We start from the raw sequence: 24492 nt of genomic DNA on the forward strand, positions 1-24492 counted from the left end.
TTAATGTTGCCTCTCATGTCTCTCATTGTTCAGTTGCTCACTTTAGACTTCAGACAACATACTGGACCGGCACCAGCAGATGGCGCGGCTCCAACAATCATCACCGACTGTGGAAACTTCACACTGGACCTCAAGCAGCGTGAGTTTTGTGTCTCTCCAGACTCTGGGACCTCGATTTCCCAATAAAGCACAGACGTACATCTGACAAGAGGACTTGGGACCTCTGAGCAAAGGTTCAATCCTTTTAACCATACTGATTTTGTCACCGGTTCAGTTTTGGCTTAACATAAAAGTTTCACCTTGTGAATACTGAATAAGTAAGTAAATTGCTGAGAGGCACCTCTACTCTGGTGTACCCAGGCTATTCCCCCTGTAAATCCGGCCCTGCATGGCATTCCCTGCAGATGAGACGGAGCGATAGAGCGGGGAGGAAGACTTGCAAGGTTTCCTCATCCGTCTTCCAGACACACAAACGCACACTCCACCCTAAGCCTTTTACTGTCCAGAATGTCAGCAGCCTTCTCCAGCACCACGGCCTGTCACACAGCACCCAGTGAGTGTGTGTGTGCGTATATGCATGTGTGTGTGTGAGGATGAGAGAGAGAGGGAGAGGGAGAGTTGAGGGACGGAGACATGCAGAAGGGAGGGGTGTCCTTGAAAGAGGACAGAGGTGTTCAGCTGGATCTAATGTGATGGAGGAAACAACTGGAGCACACACACACACACACACACACACACACACTTCCTCATGCCCTCACACACCACTGTTGCACCAATATAATTCCTTCTCAGGAGAGGAGGGGAGGGGGAGGCACAGAAACACATTTGTTTGGAATAAATTCTCATGAATCCGCAATCCGACCGATTAAATCCGTTTGTCCCGTCCAGGCCTCAACAGGCCGGTCTTTTATAACAGCAGTAGAGGGACGGGGGAGTGGGGAGAGAGGAGGGCCGTCGGAGGGCTGCTCCGCTCTGGTTCTCTGTGGCGGGCCTCGGCATCATTATCATCAGCAGCGGGTTCCTCTCAGATGTGCCTAGCCACAGATCAAAGGGAAGCCTCTCAATCTTCCCCCCTCACCGAGGCGGCACAGAGCCGCTCTGTAGCTGGCATCTTGGTCCTGCGATAATCCTCCCATTGATCTACTTCACAGAGTTCAGTGTGCGCTGCGCCGGGGCTTCTGGGGTTGAGGTTTAAAGATGCTGAGGAATGTCTGTCAGAGTTTGCAGCACACCAGGTGCCAGAGTTTATTAAGCCGTCGGCCGGTCGGTTGGTCGGTCGGTTGGCCGTGCGCCCTGAAGCAGGTTCCCTGTTTTCAAGGTGCTTTGCTTACACAAGGTCATCCTAATGCTCCACAGGACCTTCCAGCAATGGGATTTATTTCACCACAGTCAGCGTTTGTACTTTCAGAAGAGGGAGGAAATGGCTTCGGTGTTTAGCATAAGGAATTCAAAAAGCACATGTAGGGGCAGAGGAGCAAATTAAATTACCTTATTTTCTTCTGTTCGTTTGAAGTCCGTGAGGAGGAGTTGAGACTGGAAGGCAAAAAGGAGGGTGAGGATGAATGCAGGGAACAATAGAGCAGAGAGGCATTACCTCAACGCTGCCTCTAACTCCCTTACCAACTCAACGTTTCCACCTACTGGCGGCTTCGTGTCACGGCAGGTTACACGACTGGCATTGCTGACTTGACAACATGGAAGTCGGTTCATAAAATGTCTGTTGCGGTGTAATAAATGTTTACTGTTAAAATAAGTAAATAAAATGTATCCCTGAAAAACATATTTCCAAGCGGAGCAGTTTGGCAGCTCAGAACCACCGGTGTTTAAAATTCATACAATTTGAAAGACGGAGCGGTTCTGAATATTTGATGGGCTGGGCTGCTGCCTGGGCCGAGTGCAGTGCTTTTCTTTCATGTTGGGATAAAATGATAGTTTGATTAGTTCTGTTCTCCAAAGATAACTCTTAAACTGGCCAGTTAGACATGGAGCCGTTGCCAGATGAGGAATAAAGCTGAAAAGAAGGGAGAAACCCTCAGTATACCATCCTATACAGATGTTCTATGTGAAAACAAAAAAATACTACTTAGAACTGGTTATTTTACATTATGAATGAATCAAGTGGCCTGAATATTACAGCTCCTTGTCTCTTACATAAGACATTTGATTCTTGTCCTCTCGAAGCTTTCGCTTTCGCTCTCATTTTTTCCCCCTCATTTTTCAAACATCCGAGTGTATTTTCACTTGTATGTTTCAGATCTTCAAACCAACTTTTCCCATAAGAGGATAAACCTCAGTAAATACAAATAAAGCAGTTTCCGAATGATGATTTCATTTGTCAAAGGGTTTAAAAAAAGTTGTCAAAACTAACCTTGTGTGAAAAATAAACTTTTCATGCATTTGCAGTAGCTGACAATCAATCTTTGTGAAAATGTTGAGGAACTCTGACCCACTTTTCTTGGCAGAATTGCTGAAAATCATTGAAGTACTTCTGGGCATAAATGTTTAAGGTCTTGCATGGTAGTTCAGACTTTAATTCTGCCTCCCTTTCATTTTATCCATCAATCCATCTATTTTCTATACACCCTTTGTCCCTAATGGGGTCGGGAGGGTTGCTGGTTCCTATCCCCAGCTAACGTTCCGGGCGAGAGGTGGGGTCACCCTGGACAGGTCACCAGTCTGTCGCAGGGCAACACAGAAAACAGACAGCTGGAGAACCCGGAGAGAACCCACCATGCACAGGGAGAACATGCAAACTCCATGCAGAAAGACCCCGGGCCGGGAATCGAACCCAGGACCTTCTTACTGCAAGGCAACAGCTCTACCAACTGCGCCACTGTGCAGCCTTCTTTCATTTTAAGTTAGTTAAAAAAAATTTAAAGTTCCTTAGAGGTGAACTTGCTTGATCTTAAGCCAGGATTATCCGAAGTGCAGCTAGGGGCCCGTTAGTGGCCCTTGGACTGATTCTGTGTGGTCCCCAAATGCAGTTCAAGAATGATACACATCTGGTCTGTCCGGCACAAGTAGTAGATGGAGAAGGAGACTTTTTATTTTTGGAAATGTTAAGTACAGCACAAAGTATTTGTCTTTGTAGAACCACGTCTACTCAGAGACTTTTTTCTGAAAAGCTGACTTTGCTGTGACCAAATCAGCTTTTACTGAATTTATTAAACTTTTGAAAGAAAGTGACCTAAATTCTGTTTCTATAACTGAGAATAAATTTGTTCAGTTGAACCTCCATGAATTCAAAAACTAGATGAGTGTCTTTTAACCCCCCTCGCGATGCTCAGAAGGAGTGCGACAGATGTCACGGTCGGACAGCGGGGAAACGTGGCAGAGGGAAGACGGGTTGTCCTGTCAGACCGTCAGTTCCCGAACCCACATATGATAAAAGAAACTCATAAAAGCTCACACGGGTTCTGTGCAACCCCACCTCTTAAGACTGCAGGAGGCTTAATACAGGAAATGTGCAAAGTCTATTTCAAGTTTGGATCTTCAAGGAGTAACAACCCTTTTCTACACAAACAAATAAAAGAGAATTGGACTACTTTATCTGCTTTGTTTTATTTATTTATCTATCTTTTTGGCCCACATGACAAAAAGTTTGGACACCCCTGGCTAAAGTTCAAGTTTGATGGCTCTCTCTGTTGCCGTTTGAGATCTTTAGCCTACTTCATGTTAACCAACTGGTTCTATCGGAGAAATTTGTCCATTTACCAGGTCATACAGTAATCAGGTCTGGATAGAGAAATTAAAAAAGAATGTGGTAATAAAAGTTCATTCACAATTCAACACAGGTGGCAGTTATATTTTCATAGTAATGAATGAAATCAACTTATTTTGCACTTACTCCGGTTGTCTTTGTCTGACGTTGATACTCGTTTTACGACCAAAAAAGGAGTTAAAACATTTTCACTCCAGCGTGAAATCTGTTTTTAAACTAGAATCACATACAGGGAATTTTCCTCCGTGCGTGTTATGACATCTACTCTTTCTTACAGTGGTACCTTTTTTCTGCTTCTGGGTTAACAAATGGTTCACAAAATGTTAAAACGTCCAAATTCTCCTTCCAAAGGCACCGTTTTTTAAACTCCGTCTTCGTGGGTTGATATATTACTCCTCCCGGGGACCTAACATAGGCTCCGACGACTGAGGATGAGATACTCCTCTCCTTTCTGCGACTCTCTCGCATCCTTCTCGTCTTCTCTCCAACTCTTCGGGGACTCCAGGTCTTATCACAGGCATTAGTAGGGGCTTTGGCATAGCGCAACCAGCTGCTCCTGCCTGTAAACAAATCTCCCGTTGGCAGAGTTGCTCATCATAACCCATGTGAAAAAGTGCAAGAGATATCACCAGAACGCCACGCTGCCCAGGGGGGAGGAAGGCTTTTGAAAATCTAAGTTTTAACAGGGGAAGAAAAAAAAAAAAGAAGAAGTAAAAACAGACCCAAAAATACAGTACATTGCAAGGATATTTGTAGCCTTTGAAAAATTCACATTGTTTGTCACTTTACAACTACAAACTTCAAAGTATTTTATTGGGATTTTATGTAGAGGAAGAACACAGAGTGGTAACCTTGTTGTGAAATGTTTGGTTTGGGTGTGGAAAACTATTAAAAGAGGCCAAACGATAAAATGACGTAGTGATGTCACGGTTCAGCAGGAACTGTGAATGTTGACTAATCAGGTTTATTTTGAGGAATTTGAAAATGAGGCCAAATTACCTTTCAGCTAATTGAGATTAGTTTAAGAAAAATTTATGCTAACACTTGTGTACATTGAAATGACTAGTTCACAATGCATAGCAGAAGAGAAGATAATATTATTTTGATAAAGTATGTTTCATTAAAGGGGCAGTGTTATGTATTTTCTTAGACAAATAGTGCCATTTTACTTCACAGTCAAGGAACTTTGCCGTTTTCAGTCGATATAAAATTGTCTTATATGTCAAACATGACCTTAAAGAAATTTGACTTTGCAATTTGGCACCTTGATATAGGGCTTCTGTCTCTTTAAGAAGCTCCTGCTTGTTCCAACGCTCTGCCTTCATCACGTCATCCCAAAAATGTCTTTCCATTATGCAGTTTACAGCTGTTCTTAGGAGAGTTGGACTGAGAAGTGGTTCGTACGATAAGTAGAGCAGACTTGCAGGTCTTGATTGCTGCTGCCACTAGTCTGCAGGAGCTGAGTGGGAGAGTGGCGGGGGATGGCTGCTGTGTAATGCGGACGCTTGGCTGGGGCTTTAGGTGTGTAGGCGGAGCTTTGTGAGAGCAAGCGTTAGGACACTGAATGGTTGTCACAGGAGATTAAAAGACTTCTTACACATGCATGGAGGAATTAAAGCAACACTCCAGGTCTGTTTTTGATGATGGAATAACATTTCAACATGATATAAAGCTCAAAAATGTTAGACATAACAAGAACCGTACTTTTCGAGCCTTTGGAAAGTGAACTTCCACCCCAATCTCAAATCTTCGCCTCCAGGCCTTTTTTGTTTTTACCTTAATTCAGTTTCCGTCCTCGGCAGGTCGCCTATCCTGCTGAATAAAATCGTCCCCACAGCATGTTGCCACCTCTACCATGTTTCGCTGTGGGAATGGTAAGGTTGCTTCTCCTTCACATATAGGCATGTGAAAAACATTCAATTCTGCTCTCATCCGACCAGAACAACTTCTTCCTCATGTTTTTGGTCTGTATCCTCCATCGCTTGTGGCAAAGCGCTTCTTATGCTCATTTATTTCCACAGACACATCAATAAGCTAATAGTAGGCGGTAGTAGCATGTTCCTACAGCAGCTCCCTTCAGTGGTAGCCAGCAGTCCGGCCCTTTAGAGCGGGCGCCATCTGTAAGCCCAGGACCCCACGCCAACCTGTTAGACCGAGTGCATCTGGTACCAGCACCAGCTGCTGGGCCACAGCCTCATGTTTATTCATCAGATATGAGCCCAGTAGCTGTATTTTCTCCTGATTCTGGGCAGGATCGTGGTTTGTGAGGCCTTCCATCATTACGGCGCTGCATTAAACCAAGGCAGACAGGTATTACTGAAGCCGTCGGCTGTGAGAAATAAACTACTCCTCTGACTGTGATAGAGTACAGTCCAGCTTGTTCAGCATTAGGATTGGGCTTCTTCTACATCTTCTTTTTTTTTTTTTGTATTAATGAGAATTTTGTTATTCACAGGCAGCTTTGGAAATGTGTGTGTGTGTGTGTGCACTGGCTGAGATTTAATATGTACATGTGTGTGTTTTCTCTCTCTCTCTGTAAAAACACACACATGCAAACCTTCACACACGCCCAGGTCTTAACCAGCCTGATATATATAAATATATATATATTTTTTTCCTTCTTTATCCAAGCTCAGAGAAATACATTGATAAGCAAGTGCATGCACACACCGCAGTGTGAAATTGGGTCAGCGGTGGAGAGTGGGCTTTAATGCTGAGCACATACGCTCTCTAAAACTGATCTGCATATTCATGTGGGTGGCTATCAGAATGACACACACGCGCAGCTACAAGCGCGCACATAAATAAGTACACGCTGGCGCGAAACTTATCCATCCCACACACGTGCCCCTCTCTCTCTCTTCCTCTCTCTCTCCCTCTCTTGCTCTCTCTTTCACTTACATGTAAAACGCACGCGCACGTCGACAGCAGGGGCACAAAGAAAACGCTGAATCTCATGGATATTGTAGCTGTCAGGGAGCTACAGGGGGCATTTATGTTCCACTCATTCTAATTCTCTGGCTAAAAAATGAGCTTCTTCCTCTCCCAGCGGTGCTATGCCAATCATTTTTCCTCCTTTTTTTTTTTTTTCCCCCACTTCCCTGCCTCCACTTACGGGGTTGCTAAGCAGTCTGGGAAAGTTTAGGAAGGTCTGGAAGAAAACAGCAAAAGGAAAAGAAAGTAGAGTATAGAGAAATGTTTTTATTTTATTTTATTTATTTCTCTTTTTCTGTCCATTGTCTCCATCTTCTTCTCGTCTTCATTCCCTCCTTTCTTGCGTCCTTCTCTAGCGCCTTGATTCCCTCCTTCTACTTTCCTTTCTTGAGTCTTATATTTCTTCCCCCCTGCTTTTTTGTTGTTAATATAATGCTGTATATATCAAACATAACTTTAAAAAAATTTGACTTTGTAGTTTAATGCCTTGAAATTGTGCCTTTCTCTTTCACCCGGTGTGCTTTCTCATCCAGCTGTTTGCTAATTGCTGCTGGCTAGTCTGAAGGAGCGCTGCTCTGTGAGACGGAAGCACGGTGGCTTGGAAACTGCAGCTCTGAGGAGGAGCTGCGTCTCGAAGGCGGGGCTAGGTCAAAAAGTTGCAGCGAATTTTTTATTTTTTTATTTCTTGCATCGAGTCACGTGATCAACAATCTGGATGTTGCCACTGCCGAAAACTTGAAAGAAGAAGTAGGCAGGAAGTCATTGGAGGATGTTGGCATGGCATGTGTTTATGTGTTTTAGTGACTTGTCACGTGAACAAACTTATTCATGTGTGATTTTAATTGTTTTTTTTGTTTGTTGGTTTTTTTTATGGAGACATTGCAATTGCAAAATTGTGCTTTTTGACAAAGTTTTGCGCACATTTATAATGGAAATGTTGCTACATTGTCCTTCCTTCTTTAAGTTCTTACATTTCTATTCCTCTCTTTACTTCCCAGCTTCCTACTTCCCTGTGTTTTTCCTTCTTTGTTTACTTCCTTGTGTTTCTTAAATCCCTCATACTTTTTTCATCCCTTTTAGTTTTCCTAAGTCCTTCCTTCCTTCACTCCTTCTTTCCCTGCCATATTCCTTTCTCCCGTGTGTCCTGCCTTCCATCTTTTTGCTTCTTTGTGTCCTTTTCCCCTTCACTCCTTCCTCCCATTCTTCCCTGCGCTCTTCCTTTCTGTCAACTTCTGTATTTTCCCGTTTCCGTGTCTTTATGCAGAAATAAACGCAGTGAGTCCAGACTGAATTGTTATTTTGTGGATTCACAGAGCACCGAGAACTGTGGAAATTAGAGTCTGAGAAAGTGTGAAACTTTCTCATCAAAAACTTGAAGGTCCCCTCTTTTCTCCCTTTATATTCCACCCTCCGCCCGCCCCCCAAGGCAAATCGTGGCGGCCATCTTTCAGAGGGAAAGCACGGTCCGGCTGACGCCGCCCGTCCGTGCAGAACGGCTCTCATTACCGGAGAATTTGGGAGTGAGCAGCAACATTGTCAGAAGTCTTAGAAGTGTTCACACTTCCCTCCCAACTAAAAAGATATTCACACTCTGAAAAGTGGAGAAAAGGAATAATAATCACCATTCGGCTGTAGACTGATTGTGCCGCTGAGCTGTGAAGAGAGTTGGAGAATGGCAGAAGCAGAGTGAAAGGGAGGAGGTGAGAGAGAGAGAGAGAGAGAGAGAGAGAGAGATATGCAGCCAAATAAGAGGTCTTCTCCCTGCGGATATGCTTGTCAAAATTCCCATACTTTGCGCTTCTGACTTTTTTTTGTGTTTTTTTTTTGCAATGAACAACAGTTTTTTTCTGACAAAGCATTTTCCTCACTTATTTGCAGACGGAGGGGAGGAGAAGGAGCTCAAGTCGAAACGTGAGAAGCTGAAAGGATGCAACAAAGGATTCGGAGCCCAGTAAGCAGATAGCTCAGAAGGCCGCTGGGGGCCAAAAAACAGAGAGAGAGAGAAAGAGAGAGGAGAGAGGAGGTGTGGATGGGAGCGGAGGGGGTGCTTGGTGGTGTCTTTTGAAGATGGAGATGGAAGGAGAAAGAGGAAGGAGGAGACGCGGAGAATGAGACAGAGAGCGCGTGTCTCCTGTGGATGTGTTAGGGGACCAACGCGGCGAGGCCTGAGCATGTGATTTATTTCAGAATACTAATGTCCCTTTGATCTCTGCTGCTAAAAAAGAAAAGAAATGCCCTTCCGGGATTGTGGGCACACACTGGAGCGCAAACACACTCTCACTCTCAACACAGGCAGATGCATGCATGTACCGCACACGCACCTACATCCTCGCAGTCGCATTAATATTGTTGCGTCCCCTCGACTGACTGCTGAATAGGGCTCATTTATGCACACACACACACACACACACACACACTCCAGGGTGTCTAATCTACTTTAACTATCATCAAATCCTCAGAGATCCAATTACAAAGATAGAGGGATATTTGTTTTTCTCTGTACACCCTAAAAGACTAATTAAATTTTCATGTAAAGATGAAATTATTTGATACAACACAAATGTCTTTTCATTTTCATAATCGTAACGTAATACGTTTTAATTAGGAGTCCTGTCACCGCTTCTGCTTGTACAAGCTGTTTTTTTTCCCCTCCTGGCCCACTTAACCTGAAGGAGAGGCAGAAACAATATACGGGTGTAAACCCAATCTGTTCCCAACGCGTTGTTCTGAGTCAGGGCTCGGAGAGGTCAGAGGTCATGCGGGTGATAGTCGGGACCCGGACTGAAGACGCCCGTAGACGATGAAGGTTTGGCTGCGAGCAGGAAAAACGGCTCGGACCCTGGCCGCCTTTCGTTTCTGCATTTCCTCCGACGAAGCGCCCGGAGAGCGGCGTATTGACATTTTGTAAATGTCAGGTTGTTTATTGTGAGGTGCTTTCAGTAGGGGACGTAATGACAGTATAAAAATGTTCAAACCTTTGAAGGGAGCGAGAGAAACAATCACAGTGGCAGCTGTAACTAAGTGAAGCCAGAGCATTCTTCTTCCACCATCCCATTTCTCAAAATTACTGTAACATCACAACCGCAAGCTTCAGCTTTGTTGACATTTTATTTGATCAACGCAAAGTAGAACCTAATTGAGAAGTGGAAGGAAAATTACACTTTTTCTCTCTCCAGTTTTAAAAAATACTCGAGAGCAACTACGGCTGCTCTCAGTTGTGAAAATCCACCTTTCTCTGAGTTGTTACCATAACATAAAATGTACACAACTGACTTTGTATATACTGTAAAACTGTTTCCCGGCATGTTTGTTGTACGATATCGGGAATCCTGTGTATGAAAGCTCATAGTTTGCGTTTTGGTCTCAATCCCCAGCTGATCAGCGCCGACGTTAAGCCTCCTGAAGCCTGGCTCTTCTGACGCCCTCTCCCAGTTTAAACACAGCTTCTCCTTTCCACCGTAGCAGGCTAGCCTGCTGCTAGCCTGTGCGCGCTCGAGCTGAAGGACCGAATCAAAGCAGAGGTTTAATGAAAACAGTGCGCTGCCTTAGGCAAAGCAAGCCAAAATAAGGCAAGGAAGCAAAACAAGACGTATACGCTGGAGAGGACAAAGGAGACCAACGTACAAAAGACAAAGTCAAAGGATGAACTCAAAACCTAGCAGACACATTCACAGTAAGGGCTGAATTTGTCTAAGTTGTGTTATTCTCTGGTCTGGTGTAGCGCTGCCACGAATCCTTAACCCCAACCCAGACTGAGTCAAACTCCAAGATGGCATTTTGGTGCAAACTTGACAAAACCTGAAATATTAACTCGATGCGAAATGTTCATCATAGTAGTGAAGCTTCAAAGTAATCGTTCAAGTTCTGACTGACATAATTCAGTTTGAATTTCCAGTTCTGGGTCCTCAGTGATCTCCTGTTTCGGTGTAAGATTTCCCCCACGTCAGGCTTGATGAATCTCTTTTAATAGCCATCAACGCAAGAGCCTGCGGTATTAAATGTACAGCCGGTGCTTTGATTTTCAATCTATAAAAAACAAAACATCCTAGAGGAGTGTAATTCAATATAAATTGTAATCCGTGGGCCGATGCTTCTGTTCCTTTAGACTCAGAAGTTCCGGGTTGCTGGGAAATTGCAGCACCGAGAAACCCGCTGCGTCAGGAGAGACGCCGCGGACAGCGTTCCGGGTTTGGACGGTTGTCGACAACAGTCGCGCCCCGGATATGGAAGTGGAAGGTTGTTTTTTCTTTATATATATTAATATATAACATTATATATTAATATATTCGGTTGTTGCTTTTGACATTCGCGAGACGTCTCTCCGCTCGGCTCAGGCTCGAAATAGCAAGAGGGTTAGTCGCTGCTATTCCTCCGGCGAGCCACTATGGTCTCGGTTGATGCATGGTATCTGTCAGCCGGTCCCCGATGTACGCCTTCAGCGGCGGCGTGCTGCCGCAGCTGCCGGCCGGCCTCCTCTGGGTGTTCAACTCTGCTTTTCACTGCAGGCGGCAGGTGTAGCAGCTTGGTGATGCCACCTCTCATGAGGGGCACCGCCTCCACTCGGATCGGGAGGCAGATGTGGTCCCACGGCACAGAGAGCTAGAGAAGACCCATCTCTGGAACTTCCTGAAGCGTTACTGTTAATATAAATAATTCAAACTAAAAACTGGCTGGAGTAACACTTCACCGTTTCGAATTAACATTTTACAGCAATGCCAACTTTTGTCACTTCTTATGAAACACGGTCCAAGGTATTCCTATTACACTATTCTTCCAAAAGTAAGAACACACGCCCCTGACTTAGAGGTGTCTGGAATCATAATTTATGGAATCCCAAAGCCAGCAAAATGCACCTGGGAGTCCAATTAAACATATACAATCAACCTGATCCAAACTACTCTCTTGCTTTCCAGGTCCCTAGAGTGCGACCTATTTGATCGAGTGCGTGACGAAAAATCTTTTCAGAGTAATTTTTTTTTTCTTCTCCCCAGGTTTCACTGGCGTGTTGAATATTTGATGTCTTTTCCCTTTCCGCGGGTCTATCTGTGTTTGCTCACCTTCGTAGAAACAAGTTAAGGTCTGAGCCAATCAAACAATAAAGCAGATTGCATTTCTGTGAAGATCCAATCTTTTGATTGGCCCTCGCTTTTCGGATAGATTATGGACGTGCTTGATGTTGCGCCTTGTTTTGACTCGGTTAATTATGAATCATATGCCAAAGCATTGAACAGAATAAAAACGGAGGTCAATGTGTTCTTGTGAAATACCTTGCTGCCCCGTGCTCTCTCATCCCCCTAACCATGAGGTTACTCTACCACAGGCCATCTCTCTCCACCCCTGGCATAACGCAGAGATTACATTTGGCCCAGATTAAACAATTTGGCCCAGATTAAATTCAAATAAAACAAATGTTTATCTGCAACTTCTTCCTTGCAACAACCATTCACATGTCAATCAGGGCAAATCAATGGACCAATGGATCTGACACGTATATTTTTGGGTTGTAGCAGGAAGCCAGCTGTTCTACCTTGTGGTCTTAATTTAACCTAACTAAACTGAACTCAAATTTAATGCAATAAAATAAAATAGATAGCTAAATAATTCAGCTGGTGACTCGTTTGAGTACCTTCGCTTGACAAAAATCACAGATTAGACAAGGGAGGAAGTGGGACGTTAGACAACAGAAGAATGGACAGCATAAAACGCCTTTGTAATTCTGAGAATATGAAGGTGTTTTGTTTTGCTCACTTTTAGTTTCTTCCACATTGTTTCTAGTTCATACTACATGTGGAATAGCTAAGAGCTACTTTACATACTGAGAAGTTGACAACCCTACAGGAATCTGAGAGCCCCCTGCCCCCAATTTGGCTCACTCTCTTCTTCTGACTCTGCAACATGTGAGAAAAGCCTGCACATGTCAGATAACTTCCAACTATATTGATGAAGGTACAGACCTCATGTCATATTACCTGAATTACTTAGACACTCAGTTGTGTTGGCCCTATTGCTAACAAGCTGAAAGGGGGCACATCGCCCCCTATCATTATGGAGTCAGACATACTTGAGGCGAAATGGATTCCCATGAAATGATTTAATGCTCATTCAAGGTCAGCAGTCCAATTAAATGAAGTTGAGCTGAAGCCATAGCTCAGCTGTGCATGCAAATGTTCTCCTTTTCAGTGTTTCTGTAGGGAAGTAGCACCTTGATGCTAGTTTTCAGCAGGTAGACTGTTAGCTAGCATGGCTGTAGCTGTACTATTTCCATTGGCCTTGTTTACTTTTCTAATAAATGAACAGTAAATAACCTTTAGGTGAAACAATATTCAAGACTTAGCTCATGTTTCTTACAGTGTTTATGTTGCTAACTCTACGCTAAGCTAATACCTGCTCGTTTTAGCTAGCACACCTAGCAGGCTTCTTTTGACAGCCAATATTTATAATTTGGGAGAGGTGTATCTTTTGACAGTGTAGTGGAAACATTGGCTCACTCTCAAAACCTATTTGGAACTTTCTATCTTTAGCATTATATTTCAGCTCTGGTTAAGTTATTTTGAGTGGATCTTCAGAAATTATTGAGTAAAGCAAAGAAGAGGAAGAGGAAGCTGGCATATTTGCTCAAAAGGTACATTCAGCATCTCCACTGATTCAGTAGAAACTTTCGGATGTGCTAAGGTCATTTATAAATATGGGTACCTATAGTTAATCCAATCATAATTCAATTTCTCGACATAAAGGTATCAAATTGGATTGCAAAGCCGGGTCAAGTTAATTGTGCCTTTTGCGCATGTGCTGTCAGAATTGCCATCAGGTGCTTTCACTTCGTATTAATGGTTTTCTTTGACAATTTTCCTCATTTAAATTCAGAGCCGAGCAGAAGCAGGGGAGGCGATGAGAGGAGCAGAGCGGGAGAAGGTTGGAGGGCAGTTGGAGGAAGAGCGAGGAAGTCGAGCAGCTTGGGGAGGAGCGGGGAGCAGCCAGGGAGGAATTACCTGACGCCTAAAATAAAAATCAATTTAAATATTTCAGCAAGGCTTTCACCAGAACCCAAATTCCCATGGTTAAAAGTGAAATTTGTCTCCCGAATCAATCAGTTACATTGAGGCGATGGAAATAGGAAAACTTTAAGGAGAGGTAGAACTGGCAGGCTCAGATAACAATTTGCAAACTGAAATAGGAAAAAAACGTCCTGATGACTGCAGTGAACTTTGCAAGTAATACATAGAACAACATGCGTTCCTCCTCTTGAAATAGGAACTGTCCATGCACGTTACAACAAAGTGATGCTCTGCTCGGCACGTTCCTCTAAGGCAGGCACTGGATTTGCTTCTTCGGTCCCGGCCTGTCCAGAAAGAATATGAAGACACAGAAATGCAAAAGCTGCTAGCTGTAGCTTCACATGCAGAGACAGCTCATTTGAAACAAGGTTTCAGTCCTCGTTTTAGATCTTCCTAACCAGAGAACGCGTCCTCAGATGGAGTCACGACTGAACTGCTGAACAGCTTGCTGAACGTGGCCTAATTATGCTACCCTTAAAGTAAGTCTTGTGGGATTCTGTGCGGATGAAACGCTGGGTTGGAATTGTCTTAATCAGATGCGCCAAGCTTTTCAGAGACCAAGCCGCCTCACAGGTTTTCTTTACAGGTTTTTACTGTCAGGAACATCAGTCACCGAAACGAGGTGATGTAGGCTCTCAAGTAGGTGTATGTTTGAGAGGGATTGGTTTAGACATAGGGATAAGGTGGGAGGCTTAATCTTTGAGTGAACGCTGCATGTTGCTCTCCACAGAGCTATGAATAAAAATATGTTCAAGCAAAATTGGAGTGAAAGACAGATCTGTGAGAGACCTAGTTTTTCACCACAACACAAAATCCGAAGAAAGGGAAGCAAGTGAAATGAATGCATATCTATAATTATTGGACAGATGCATGTTTGGCTATTTTCATGTCCGTTGTATATATATGTATATATATATATATTGGTCTTTTTCTCAACTGTTCAACAACTGTCATAATTGCATTCAACTGTCATACATACAAGAAGTCAATGGTGGTGAGATTAGACCTTAATCGACTCAAACTGATGACCGTTCATTCTCCTCCAGGATTTTCTGCGGAAGAGAGCAGAATTTATGGTCTCAAAAATGACAGAAAGTCATCCAGGTTCTAAACAAAAGCATGATGTACTTTCTCTGAAATGGTGAGTTAGGATTCATCATTCACCAGAATATTTCCTCTACGGTCTTATTGGTCATCAAGATGTATTCATCATATGTTACATGGGCCTTTGTGGTTTAATCACCTTAGAAATCTAGATGCCATTTTTGCCCTGCCTGTTTCTCACTGTTAAATCATGAATAGTGGCTCTGACCGAGGGACGTGAATAATAAATGTGCTCTGTATAGTTTTGGTAGGCTGGTCACTTCAGAGGTTCCCCAGTATTCTGTTTTGTCCATACACCATGCTCCAAATTATTATGCTAGTGATATTTTCTCAGATTTTCTTAAATGGTTAATGCAAATGTAACATTTTCAAGTCATGAACTATTACAGTATAAATAAAATTTTACTGAACAAAGCTCCCCATGAGAACAATATATTTTTCAAAAATAAAAAAATCAAAATAAACTGTTCCAGATTATTATGCACAGCAGATTATCTAAACATTTTATGGATTATATAAACTGCAAACGGTCCTTCTTTGAATGTGCAGCATTAAGTGGTCACATGTACTAAAATCAAAAGCTGTTTCAATCAAAAACATCTTAACAAACGAGTTACACGTTAACATAGAACCTTCTTTGGTATCAATTCTTGATCCATTGAACTTGTGAGTTTGTGGAAAGTTTCTGCTTGAATTTCTTTGCAGGATGTCAGAATATCTTCCCAGAGCTGCTGTTTGATATGAACTGCATTAGACCCTCAGATCTTCAGATTGAGGAAACTCCAAAGGTTCTCAATAGGGTTGAGGTCAGAGGTCAGAGGAGGATGGTGACCACACCATGAGTTTCTCCTCTTTCATGCCCATAGCAGCCAATGACACAGTGGTATTCCTTGCAGCATGAGATGGTTCATTGTCATGATGAAGATGATTTTGCTACTGAAGGTTCATCTCTTCTTTTTGAACCATGAAACAAAGTGATCAGTCAGAAAGTCCATATATTTGCTGAGGTCATTTTCAGACCTTCATGGACTCTGAAGGGTCGACCAATGATTCTCTCCCCATGATTTGGCCCATAGCATGACTCCACCACCTCCTTACTGACGTCACAGCCGTGTTGGGATGTGGTGACCATAAACCAACAATCCACTACTGGATCCATCTGGACCATCCAGGGTTGCACAGCAGTCATCAGTGAACAAATCTGTTTGAAAATTAATCTTCATGTCCAGCTGGACCCACTGAGACCGGTTCTGCTTGTGAGCTCTGGTTAGGGGCCCAATAATACACAACAAGCCTCTGGAGGATCCTCCACCTTGAGGTTCCAGAGGCACCAGCAGCTTCAAATAACTGTTTGCTGCTTTGTAAGAGCATTTTAACAGTTAATCCAATGAATTAGTCTAACAGAACCTTCTTCATGATGCCTTTATCTGTACAAACCATCTTTGTTCTGAATCAGCCACAAATCTCTTCACAGTACAACAACGCTTCAGTTTTCATTAAATATCTAATATTTTCATACCTTGTCATACAGCACTACACTGTCTGATGATTTTCATCAGCAGAGATTCTTTCTCTTTCCCAGATTGCTTGAAACCTGTGGCCTGTTTAATAATGTGGAACATCCTTCTTAAGTAGATTTCCTTTAACTGAGGTCATCAGACAAACTAACCAACCAGCTCTCTGAAATTAACTATAGTGATTCAAAGAGCCCTGACACACAATACCATCTATAAATTCAATAGCACAACAAAGAATTTAATCTTTATGACTCTCGAATCCAATTTGCATAATAATTTGGAACACCGTATATGTTCTGTAGTTCACTGGATCCCCAAGTCCTTTAAAAATGGTTTTGTTCTGCTTTTTACACATTGTTTCTAACCTGTTCTTTTCTGTACAAGTATTTTTTATTTCTTTTGTTGCTCTTGTGGCCTTTATTTGACAGTGAATTGTCAGAAAATTGGGTAGTGAAAGAGAGGAAGACATTCTGCAAAGGTCAATGCACCGGGGCAGGAGCCTGTGATGGGCACATAGTGGACTAAGGCCTCCATACGTGTGTCTTGCGCCACCGCTGCATCCCCGTTTCTAACCTGTTCTTGAATCTCGACACCAGGATTTGACGTGTTACTTCTCCTTAAGTGATTTATTGATTCTGCAGGTCTGGGGTTAATCAGACACTAAGACACTACGTTTTTGCCAGATATCAAGGTTTCTGATGAATTATCCGAAACAACTGTAAACCCACAATCTAAGAAAGTTGAAAGCTGTACTGGGGCAATCAGTTTTGTAGTTCAGCCTTCTAATAGAATAACTACTTGATCAAATCTTTGTCGAATATATTGTACTCAATTAGCGAATTCTCTTGAACCGTGGAATATGTAAAGGAAAACTTTAGTAAGAGCAGTGCAGAGAACATGAGAGAATTTCAGCAACTGAGTCAGGAGTGAAAACTGTGAATCTCTTTGTTTCAACATCAACTAAAATGGTCGGACCACTAGGGAGGGCACAGATTCTCTTAAGAAGTGGATAACTACCAGAGGGCCTGTAGACTAGAGACAAAAAAACAGCGTTTGTATAAAAATAATACCTTTATTGAAAGTCTGCATATTTTCACCAGCTGAAGACTGCACCACCTACTGCATTAGCTTTTCTTTCAGCAGACGTGGAATACTCCCTCTGTTTTTGTACATGATTGACGTCAGGATAGGACAGTAGATGGGTATGCGATCTGTCATGGAGTATAAAGCTGAGCAAAATGGGCAGCTCTTGATTTACTGATTCATCTCTCTTGAGATGGATCATGATCAAAAGAAGGAGAGAGAAACAGCTGAGAGGAAAGTCTTCTGTTTCATGGCTGGATTTGGCATTGGAGATACGGTGAGAAACTTTGCATCAAGGAAGACTCAGAGCCTCCTCTACCACTTTGAAAGAAATCAACTGAGGTATTTCGAGCATATTTATGCAATGCTTCCCATACCCTAGTTCCTTGTACAATTTGCTTCGTACAGAGTGGCCATTGAAAAACGATTGCTTCCTGGAAGCCCAGTCTCTGTTGAAGTCTTAAATTGTACCTTATTGCTAATGTTTGGCTGTGTCGTGTGTAATGCACCAGTTCAAGGCAGTGAAGCTTACCGGAAATTTTCTGCACTGTAAACAACCATCCTCTACTGTGGAGAGTAAAGTGACGAGCAAAACAACATGGCTGTTAATGTTAATTCAGCATTTGGAAATGAGACCAACACGGACTGAACAGCTCTATTCACTTCCTCCGCTGCCATTGCCAAAGCTACAGACAGACTGCAATTATAAAAAATGTGATGCCATCATTCACAATTTCTCCTTCAGTTCCCTGGTTGACCCTGTTGAAATTCTACCAGAGACAATCCACTTCAATTGGAAAAGAACCAGTGAAGAGAGATTCGACTGGAGCAGTACTGCATAGAAAGGCAATGACCCGGCTAACTTGGGGGAGAACCCTGGCCAGATCCAAAACTTGCTGGAAGGGCTGCATAGATTTGTTGGAGACACTTCAGGGCTACATGAAAACACCTTTAAACCCATGTTTTTGTGAGAAGCTACAACTGCAAAGATACTTTCACTTTTGAATTTTAATGCTGGCTTTAGGACAGTAAAGCAATCCCAACCGTGGCAACCCGGTGGTGGTGACACGTGGACGTAAAAGTCTAGTAACGTATGCAGAAACATTACCATAAAGAACCTTATGGGTGCACACGAGAACCTTGATCCTGGTCCTGTGCTGAACTGGTAGTTAATGAAGAGTAATGCATTGGACCCCATATGGAAGTCAAAAATATTGCAGAACTTTCACCGAGAAAAGGTAATGAATGAAATGCAATAATCAATACAAGAACAGATGAATACATGAATCACATTTCCATCTGAGCGTTAGAAATGATACACCTGAGTTTGCCAGTGTTCCTCCAGTGAAAAAAGAAAGAATAAATAACATCTTTCACATATTGTTAAAACAATACAGGACCATCAAAAAATGTATTTTTAATAGGAACCGAACTCAAGTGGTCAGAAAATGAAGGAACCAAGTTGTCTGGGGCAAAGATAAGAACCTGTGTTTATTCTTCATTCAACTGGAGAAAATCATTTTTCAACCTTCATTTGCTTGATTTCATATACCATTGTATAACAGATAGCTTGGAAATTGAATGGGGTTTAAAAGTAATTAAAACCTGAGTATCATCAGCGTAGTAATGATAAGAGATTTCATTAAAAGATTTTAAAAGACTGCATAAAGGAAGTAGACAAAGACAAATAAATTAGGCCCAAAAACAGAAACACGGTAGAAGCAGACCTTGAGTAAAAATTGGACTGGGCAATACAAATATTTCTGAAAGACTCAGTTTCCCAAGCATTACTGAGTGATCCCTGATACTAAAGGGCTGAACATAAATCTGAGATTTACGTCCAGCTAACACCAAAGACTCTCATTTCCACATCATCAAACCGTTAGTCACTCTAAGGAATCCTGACTGTTGAATACGCTCTTCAAAAACCAGACTGAAATATGGCTGAAATATTAAAATCATCAGAATCCCACGGTCATTCTGTATAATTTTGGCCAGGAAAGAAAGTTTTGAGAAAACCCTATAAGTATTAGGACAGAATGAATCTAAAGTGGAGACTTTTTAAGAAGAGGAGAAATACACCATTTTTGAATGATGAAACTTGACCAAAATTTAGGGGGTAGCTAATAGATTCTACAGTACAAGGAAAAAGGGCTTTAAATAGTGATGCTGGAATAATACCTATAGCAGAAGATGTTGAAATCATTCTGTCCTCACATTTGAAGAAATGACTTAGAGAAATTGAACTTTTTTTATATACAGTGGGCTAGTTGTGGGAAATCAAAACCTTTTTCAAATGCAGGAGGCTAGTTGGCTTCCACAAACATCCAGTCTTCCTACATAGCTGCTTCATAGAGCCAATCTGGTTTTTCCCTTCAAGGTACAGACTTGATAAAGAAATTTTCATCTAGAATTTCCCCAAAATGTTTGCTAAAAACATTAGCTAGACAATCAACATCGTAACTGCCGTGTCAAGAAAAATCAAAACCTTTCAGCAAAAGTGAACTAAATTACAAGAGCCAATGAAACGATGAGTTTTAGATAATTTCATGCTTAAAGACAAATCAAAAAGGATATCAGTGATCTGAAATAAAAAATATCCTCTATATAAATATTTGAGATTTTAAGTCTCGCTAGTATTGACAGATTCCAAGTTGTCTCTGGTGACCTCCCTGGTCCTGCAGGTGATGACACGAGGTTATTATATGTTTCAGCTTCAGATAAAAATATTTCATAACCAGGTTTCTCCAATTTGTCAGAGTTCTCTGCCACACATACTCCCTTATGTCATAAACTACCTTATTTCACACATAAAGTTGTCTCCCTCGACCAGCCCACCTGGTTTTCCCTCCCCGGCATTATTTAGCTACGGTAACATACCGCCATCTGGTGGCCGCCGTGCTGAACTGCAGCCAGTGGGCTGAGCTGGACACGTGGCCTGAACATTGCCCTGCCCCTTTGTTGTGTTTCACTTTATGAGGAAATAGAGCTGAGATGGTCCGCGAGGAGTTGACGTTCCGTCTGAACGACGAGGAGTACAAGAACTGGCTGAAAGCGGGACGCTGCCTGCTCATCCTGAAGGACGGCCTCCTTCCGTTCACCGACCAGCAGCTGAGAGCTTTCCACGGAGATTTGCTCAACCACTATCCTCCCCTGCGGAGACCTTGCGAGACCTCTTCCTGTAAACCCAGAGGAAATACGGTAGGATCTGACCATTTATTCCCGTCAACGTACTCCATTTATTACTTCCCACAGTCAGTGTGTTTCATTGGGTTTCCGTACTGGTAGCTTGTCTCGGTATGCAGGGTGTGTTCAGAGTGGCAGAGAGTTATCCTGAAACACCACAGACAGCCAGATGGCACAATCCACTGGACAAACTGTTTTCCCCGTTACTGGAGGACGGACCACTGGGAGCTGGCCAAGGTAGACCACACATCACTCCATCCACTCGCAAAACGTCGCAGAAACGTATGCTGAATCAAACTGCTGAACTTCTTCATTTTCATGCCAGTCTCACCTTTGATGGTCAAATTAACGCACCGCGTCACAGTTGTGGGAGGGACTCCAAAGTTGCTTCCCAAACTTTATTCCTCCACTTCTTGTGCTGACAATTTGTGTTGTCAATAGATGATTGTTGAGCATAAAATGACTCATTTATTGCAAAAATATCTCCCCGAAAAGATCTGAATCTTCACCATCGCATGGAATTAACTTAGCTTTAGCATAGTGAAACTTAGAGGGTTTGGTTAGAGTGAAGATGTCTCCATGATGTTCGTCACACACTCCTATTGAGGAGTGTGTGACTGCTGCCAGTGCACAATAACAAATTTTGCTGGATGATAAATTATAATTTCAGGTGCACAGTCACTCTTGTTGGAAGGTTGGATGGATTTTATTTTATTTTTTCTGGGATGGAAAACAAAATTTTGAAAAAGCATTTAGATTCCAATCGAATGACAATGAAAGCAGATCTAAAACATATTACTTAAAATCAAATTATAAAAATTGCCGGATACAAACAGCCAAACACCTTCATTTGCTATATTCATATTTAAAAACATTTGTTAGTTCTGTATTATTTTCAGCCAAAATGATTAAGAGGCATCTGAAGAGCCACTTGTAGCAGCAGACTCCTGAGCTGTACACATAGAGGCTTATTATACTGCAAAGTTCCGCTAGATGGCAGTATTGCTTTTATCTGAAATAAAAAACACGCGCAATGTACTGTAATACCTATTATAATTTTTTTTTTTTTTTAAGCGCCACAGCTATTTCATTGTTTTAGTTTTCTAGAGGTTCTGCTAAACTAAGGTAGAAATTATTAATTGTGATGAATCCGTTATTGGAATGATTAACTATTTTAGTAATTAAGTGTTAAATCCTCAAGTGGTATTATTAAAAAAATATATACTCACCCAGTTCAAAGTCACAAAAGGAATCCTATTATACTGCATTTTAAGCAATAAAATGTCTAGTTTCTTATTTAAAGAAGGAATCTAATGAATTATTTATTTGCCTATTTTAATATATTTCTTAGATTGTGTAAAAAATGTTTAAATGTTCAACAAAAAATCTGTAGAATCTGCAAAACGGATAACTACTTTTTCATACCACAGGAAGTTGCATAAAATATCAGCACAACCCCCCCAAACATATTTACATCCATTCTGAGATAAGAAGAGTACAAATGTAAAACACACGTTTCAGATTTTTCAGAATCGCGTGTGTGTGTGTGTGTGTGTGTGATTTTTTGCTCCACTTCAACACACCGGTAAGCACATAGCAGAAATCACTGCCTGGACTCAGAGGACGTGAAAACAAACCCGAGACAAGACGCTAAGCACAACGTAAACAAACATCTCTGACAGGATCAGGACTCATCACTGCTGAAGACACGGAAACCACGGCGACGGGACGCGTTCTGGAGCAAAGAGAAGAAAAAAATAAACGCCTTGTTTCAGCTCGACGTCAAACCACCTCGAGTCCATCAGGAAGGTTTGGACTTTGTGTTCCACGTGTCGGGTTCCCACGCTCCTGCTGCTCTTGTGTGTCTCCAGGCGTACATGCCACGAGGTCAGACTAAGGTGAACCGCGCCGACGAGTTCGACGCCTCGGCTCTGCTCAACCTGATCAACTACTGCGACTGTTTCAGCTCCGTGGATCCAAAGCTGGTGAGACAGGTGAGCAGTGGAGCAAAAAAAAATAAATAAGACTTGCAATGCGGCTTCATGTCAGGAGTAAAACCGCGTCTGCTTCTGCTTCCAGGTGATTCAGTGCAGGAACGAGCTGATGCACTCTTGCGAGTTTCGGGTGACGGACGACTGGATGAGGCACTACAGGACGGCTCTGAGGCACTTTGTGCAGCAGCTGAGCTTCGTGCCCCACATGCTGACCGTCGGGAGGCAAATCGAAGACGTGAGTTTGCTTGGAAAACAGCGCCAGCTCCACCTTTACAGCTGCGCTGCCATCGCAAACGTGCGCCAAACTGTTGAAAATGTCAGGAAAACGCAATTTAGCGATTGTTGTGTTTCCAAGAAAGCTGCAGTTTGTAACTTCTCTAAAAAAATAAAATAAAAAAAGTCCACTGACCATTTGGTTCGGAGAAAACATTCCAGTTCCTGTTTTGAGTTCCCCTGCCTTCCCGCTCAGCTCAGACCCTCGACTGGCCCTGACCGCTAACACAGTCTGAGAATCACATATCACGATGCTTCACACAATGAATGATTGCTTCAGTTACAATTCTACATATGCGGTACGATCCTCGTAAATCATCAAACATAATCGCCTTTCTGATTTTATTCTTCAAACGCAACTTCTTTTAATAATCGTCTGCGTTTAATGCTATCCACCATTTTATTCATCACGTTATTCATTTCTTGATCTGCTTTTTATTACATCAACTCTTTGCATAATCATCGATAAATCAAGATACAAGATTACTTATGTGTCTCGGGTTTGTGTGATCTGTTTTCTGCGTTAACCTGGAAAATCTCACCACTCTATGCCAGTTTTCACAACACTATATATATATTTATATATTTTGTGATCCAGATGCTGACCGTAGATCTTTCGATACGTGTGTTTGGTGTCGACCGACTGGACTCCGCTGGCCCGTCAGCCGACTCGGACCCTGACTCGCCAGAGTCCGGCGCCGAGTCGGTCAGCCGGTGGGAAGCCGAGCTGCTGCGGGAGATGCTGCGGGAGTGTCTGCATGCTGCCAACGAGGAAGACGAGGACGCAAAGGCGCATGTAGGCGGAACAAAAACCATCTGTTTTTTCTCTCTTTTTTTGTTGTTGTTGTTTTTGAAGAAGACGTAACGAACGCGTGACACACGTTTCCCCCCCGACTCTCTGTCTGCTCCTCAGGACGCGGAGCAGCTGAAACGGCTGCGGGGCTTCCTCCAGGCAAACAAAGATCTAGGAGAGGAGTTCTCCTCCGAGCTTCAAGCTATCGACTCTCTGGAGGCAAAAGGAGGAGAAGAGGGTTAAAAGAGAACCAGAGAATGAAATACACTCTATGTGGACTTATTGCTATGAACAAGTTGGAGTACATAGTTTATTGTTTCGACTGTATGCACTTATTAAAACGGGAGGCAAATTCTAAATGTAAAATTTTTTTTTAAGAAAGAACTTTAGCTACCAATAATATCAACGGTCTGTTTGTACAGCTAGCAAAAATATCCAAAGATAACGTTTTTGTTTCTTTATATAATTTACTGTTTTAATATCAAATGGGGCTTGACTTAAAGGGCTTTTTTTTTTATATGTTTTATGTTGGAGAAGGCTATTAGTTTATTAGTTTATAGTTTTTCTCCATCTTTAACTACAATAATCCTCCATTACGACATTTATGTCTGTGGTTTTAGCAGTGATTTGATTCACAGCTTTGAGTGTTCAAACAAGGTCAAAATCCAACATTCAGGTTCAAATAAAACGTAGAAAAATGAAATGTTTGGTCCGTTGTTTCTTCGCTGTGGTCGTGGTTCTCGGCAATAAACCTGATCCTGTTGGGAAAAACCTTAAATCAGGGTATATATATATTTATATTCATGGTCTGAACCTGACCCGAAATTCAGGC

The 24492-nt window shown here is 42.4% G+C and overlaps 2 protein-coding genes and 1 long non-coding RNA gene across 6 annotated transcripts in view; 2 read left to right on the forward strand and 1 right to left on the reverse strand.

Annotated features, from left to right (window-relative positions):
* Positions 1-24363, forward strand: LOC122840685 (uncharacterized protein CXorf38-like). Of its 3 annotated transcripts, XM_044133254.1 has the most exons (8): positions 1-139; positions 8534-8606; positions 20402-20615; positions 20703-20837; positions 22472-22594; positions 22680-22829; positions 23466-23663; positions 23781-24363. In XM_044133254.1, exons 1-8 carry the CDS (start codon positions 4-6, stop codon positions 23901-23903), a joined length of 1152 nt encoding a protein of 383 aa, XP_043989189.1. In that variant the 5' UTR covers positions 1-3; the 3' UTR covers positions 23904-24363. The 3 variants fall into 3 exon arrangements, with proteins under 3 accessions (XP_043989189.1, XP_043989191.1, XP_043989190.1); XM_044133256.1 differs by lacking the exon at positions 1-139 and having other exon boundaries at positions 8560-8606; positions 20395-20615; XM_044133255.1 differs by lacking the exons at positions 1-139; positions 8534-8606 and adding an exon at positions 10283-10328 and having other exon boundaries at positions 20395-20615.
* LOC122840695 lies at positions 1080-4287 on the reverse strand. Its single transcript, XR_006372276.1, has 3 exons — positions 3848-4287; positions 1489-1533; positions 1080-1401 (listed from the first exon to the last, which is right to left on the reverse strand). It is a non-coding gene; the product is annotated as an uncharacterized LOC122840695 (long non-coding RNA).
* The window catches only part of LOC122840692 (SH2 domain-containing protein 1A-like), an 11448-nt gene continuing 10738 nt past the window's right edge, over positions 23783-24492 (forward strand). The window contains exon 1 of one of the 2 annotated variants that reach the window (XM_044133267.1): positions 23783-23915. The gene's annotated coding sequence lies outside the window, so the exon portion shown is untranslated. The remainder of the gene's footprint in view (positions 23916-24492) is intronic. The other variant, XM_044133266.1, reaches the window with a different exon arrangement.

This window comes from Gambusia affinis, linkage group LG12 (genome assembly GCF_019740435.1).
Source record: "Gambusia affinis linkage group LG12, SWU_Gaff_1.0, whole genome shotgun sequence".
NCBI lineage: Eukaryota > Metazoa > Chordata > Actinopteri > Cyprinodontiformes > Poeciliidae > Gambusia > Gambusia affinis.

Coding starts and splice junctions, on each gene's coding strand:
- LOC122840685 (XM_044133254.1), top strand. CDS start 4: ATGTTGCCTCTCATGTCTCTCATTGTTCAGTTGCTCACTTTAGACTTC. Junction 140..8,533: donor CACACTGGACCTCAAGCAGC/GTGAGTTTTGTG, acceptor ACTTATTTGCAG/ACGGAGGGGAGGAGAAGGAG. Junction 20,838..22,471: donor ACCACTGGGAGCTGGCCAAG/GTAGACCACACA, acceptor GTGTGTCTCCAG/GCGTACATGCCACGAGGTCA.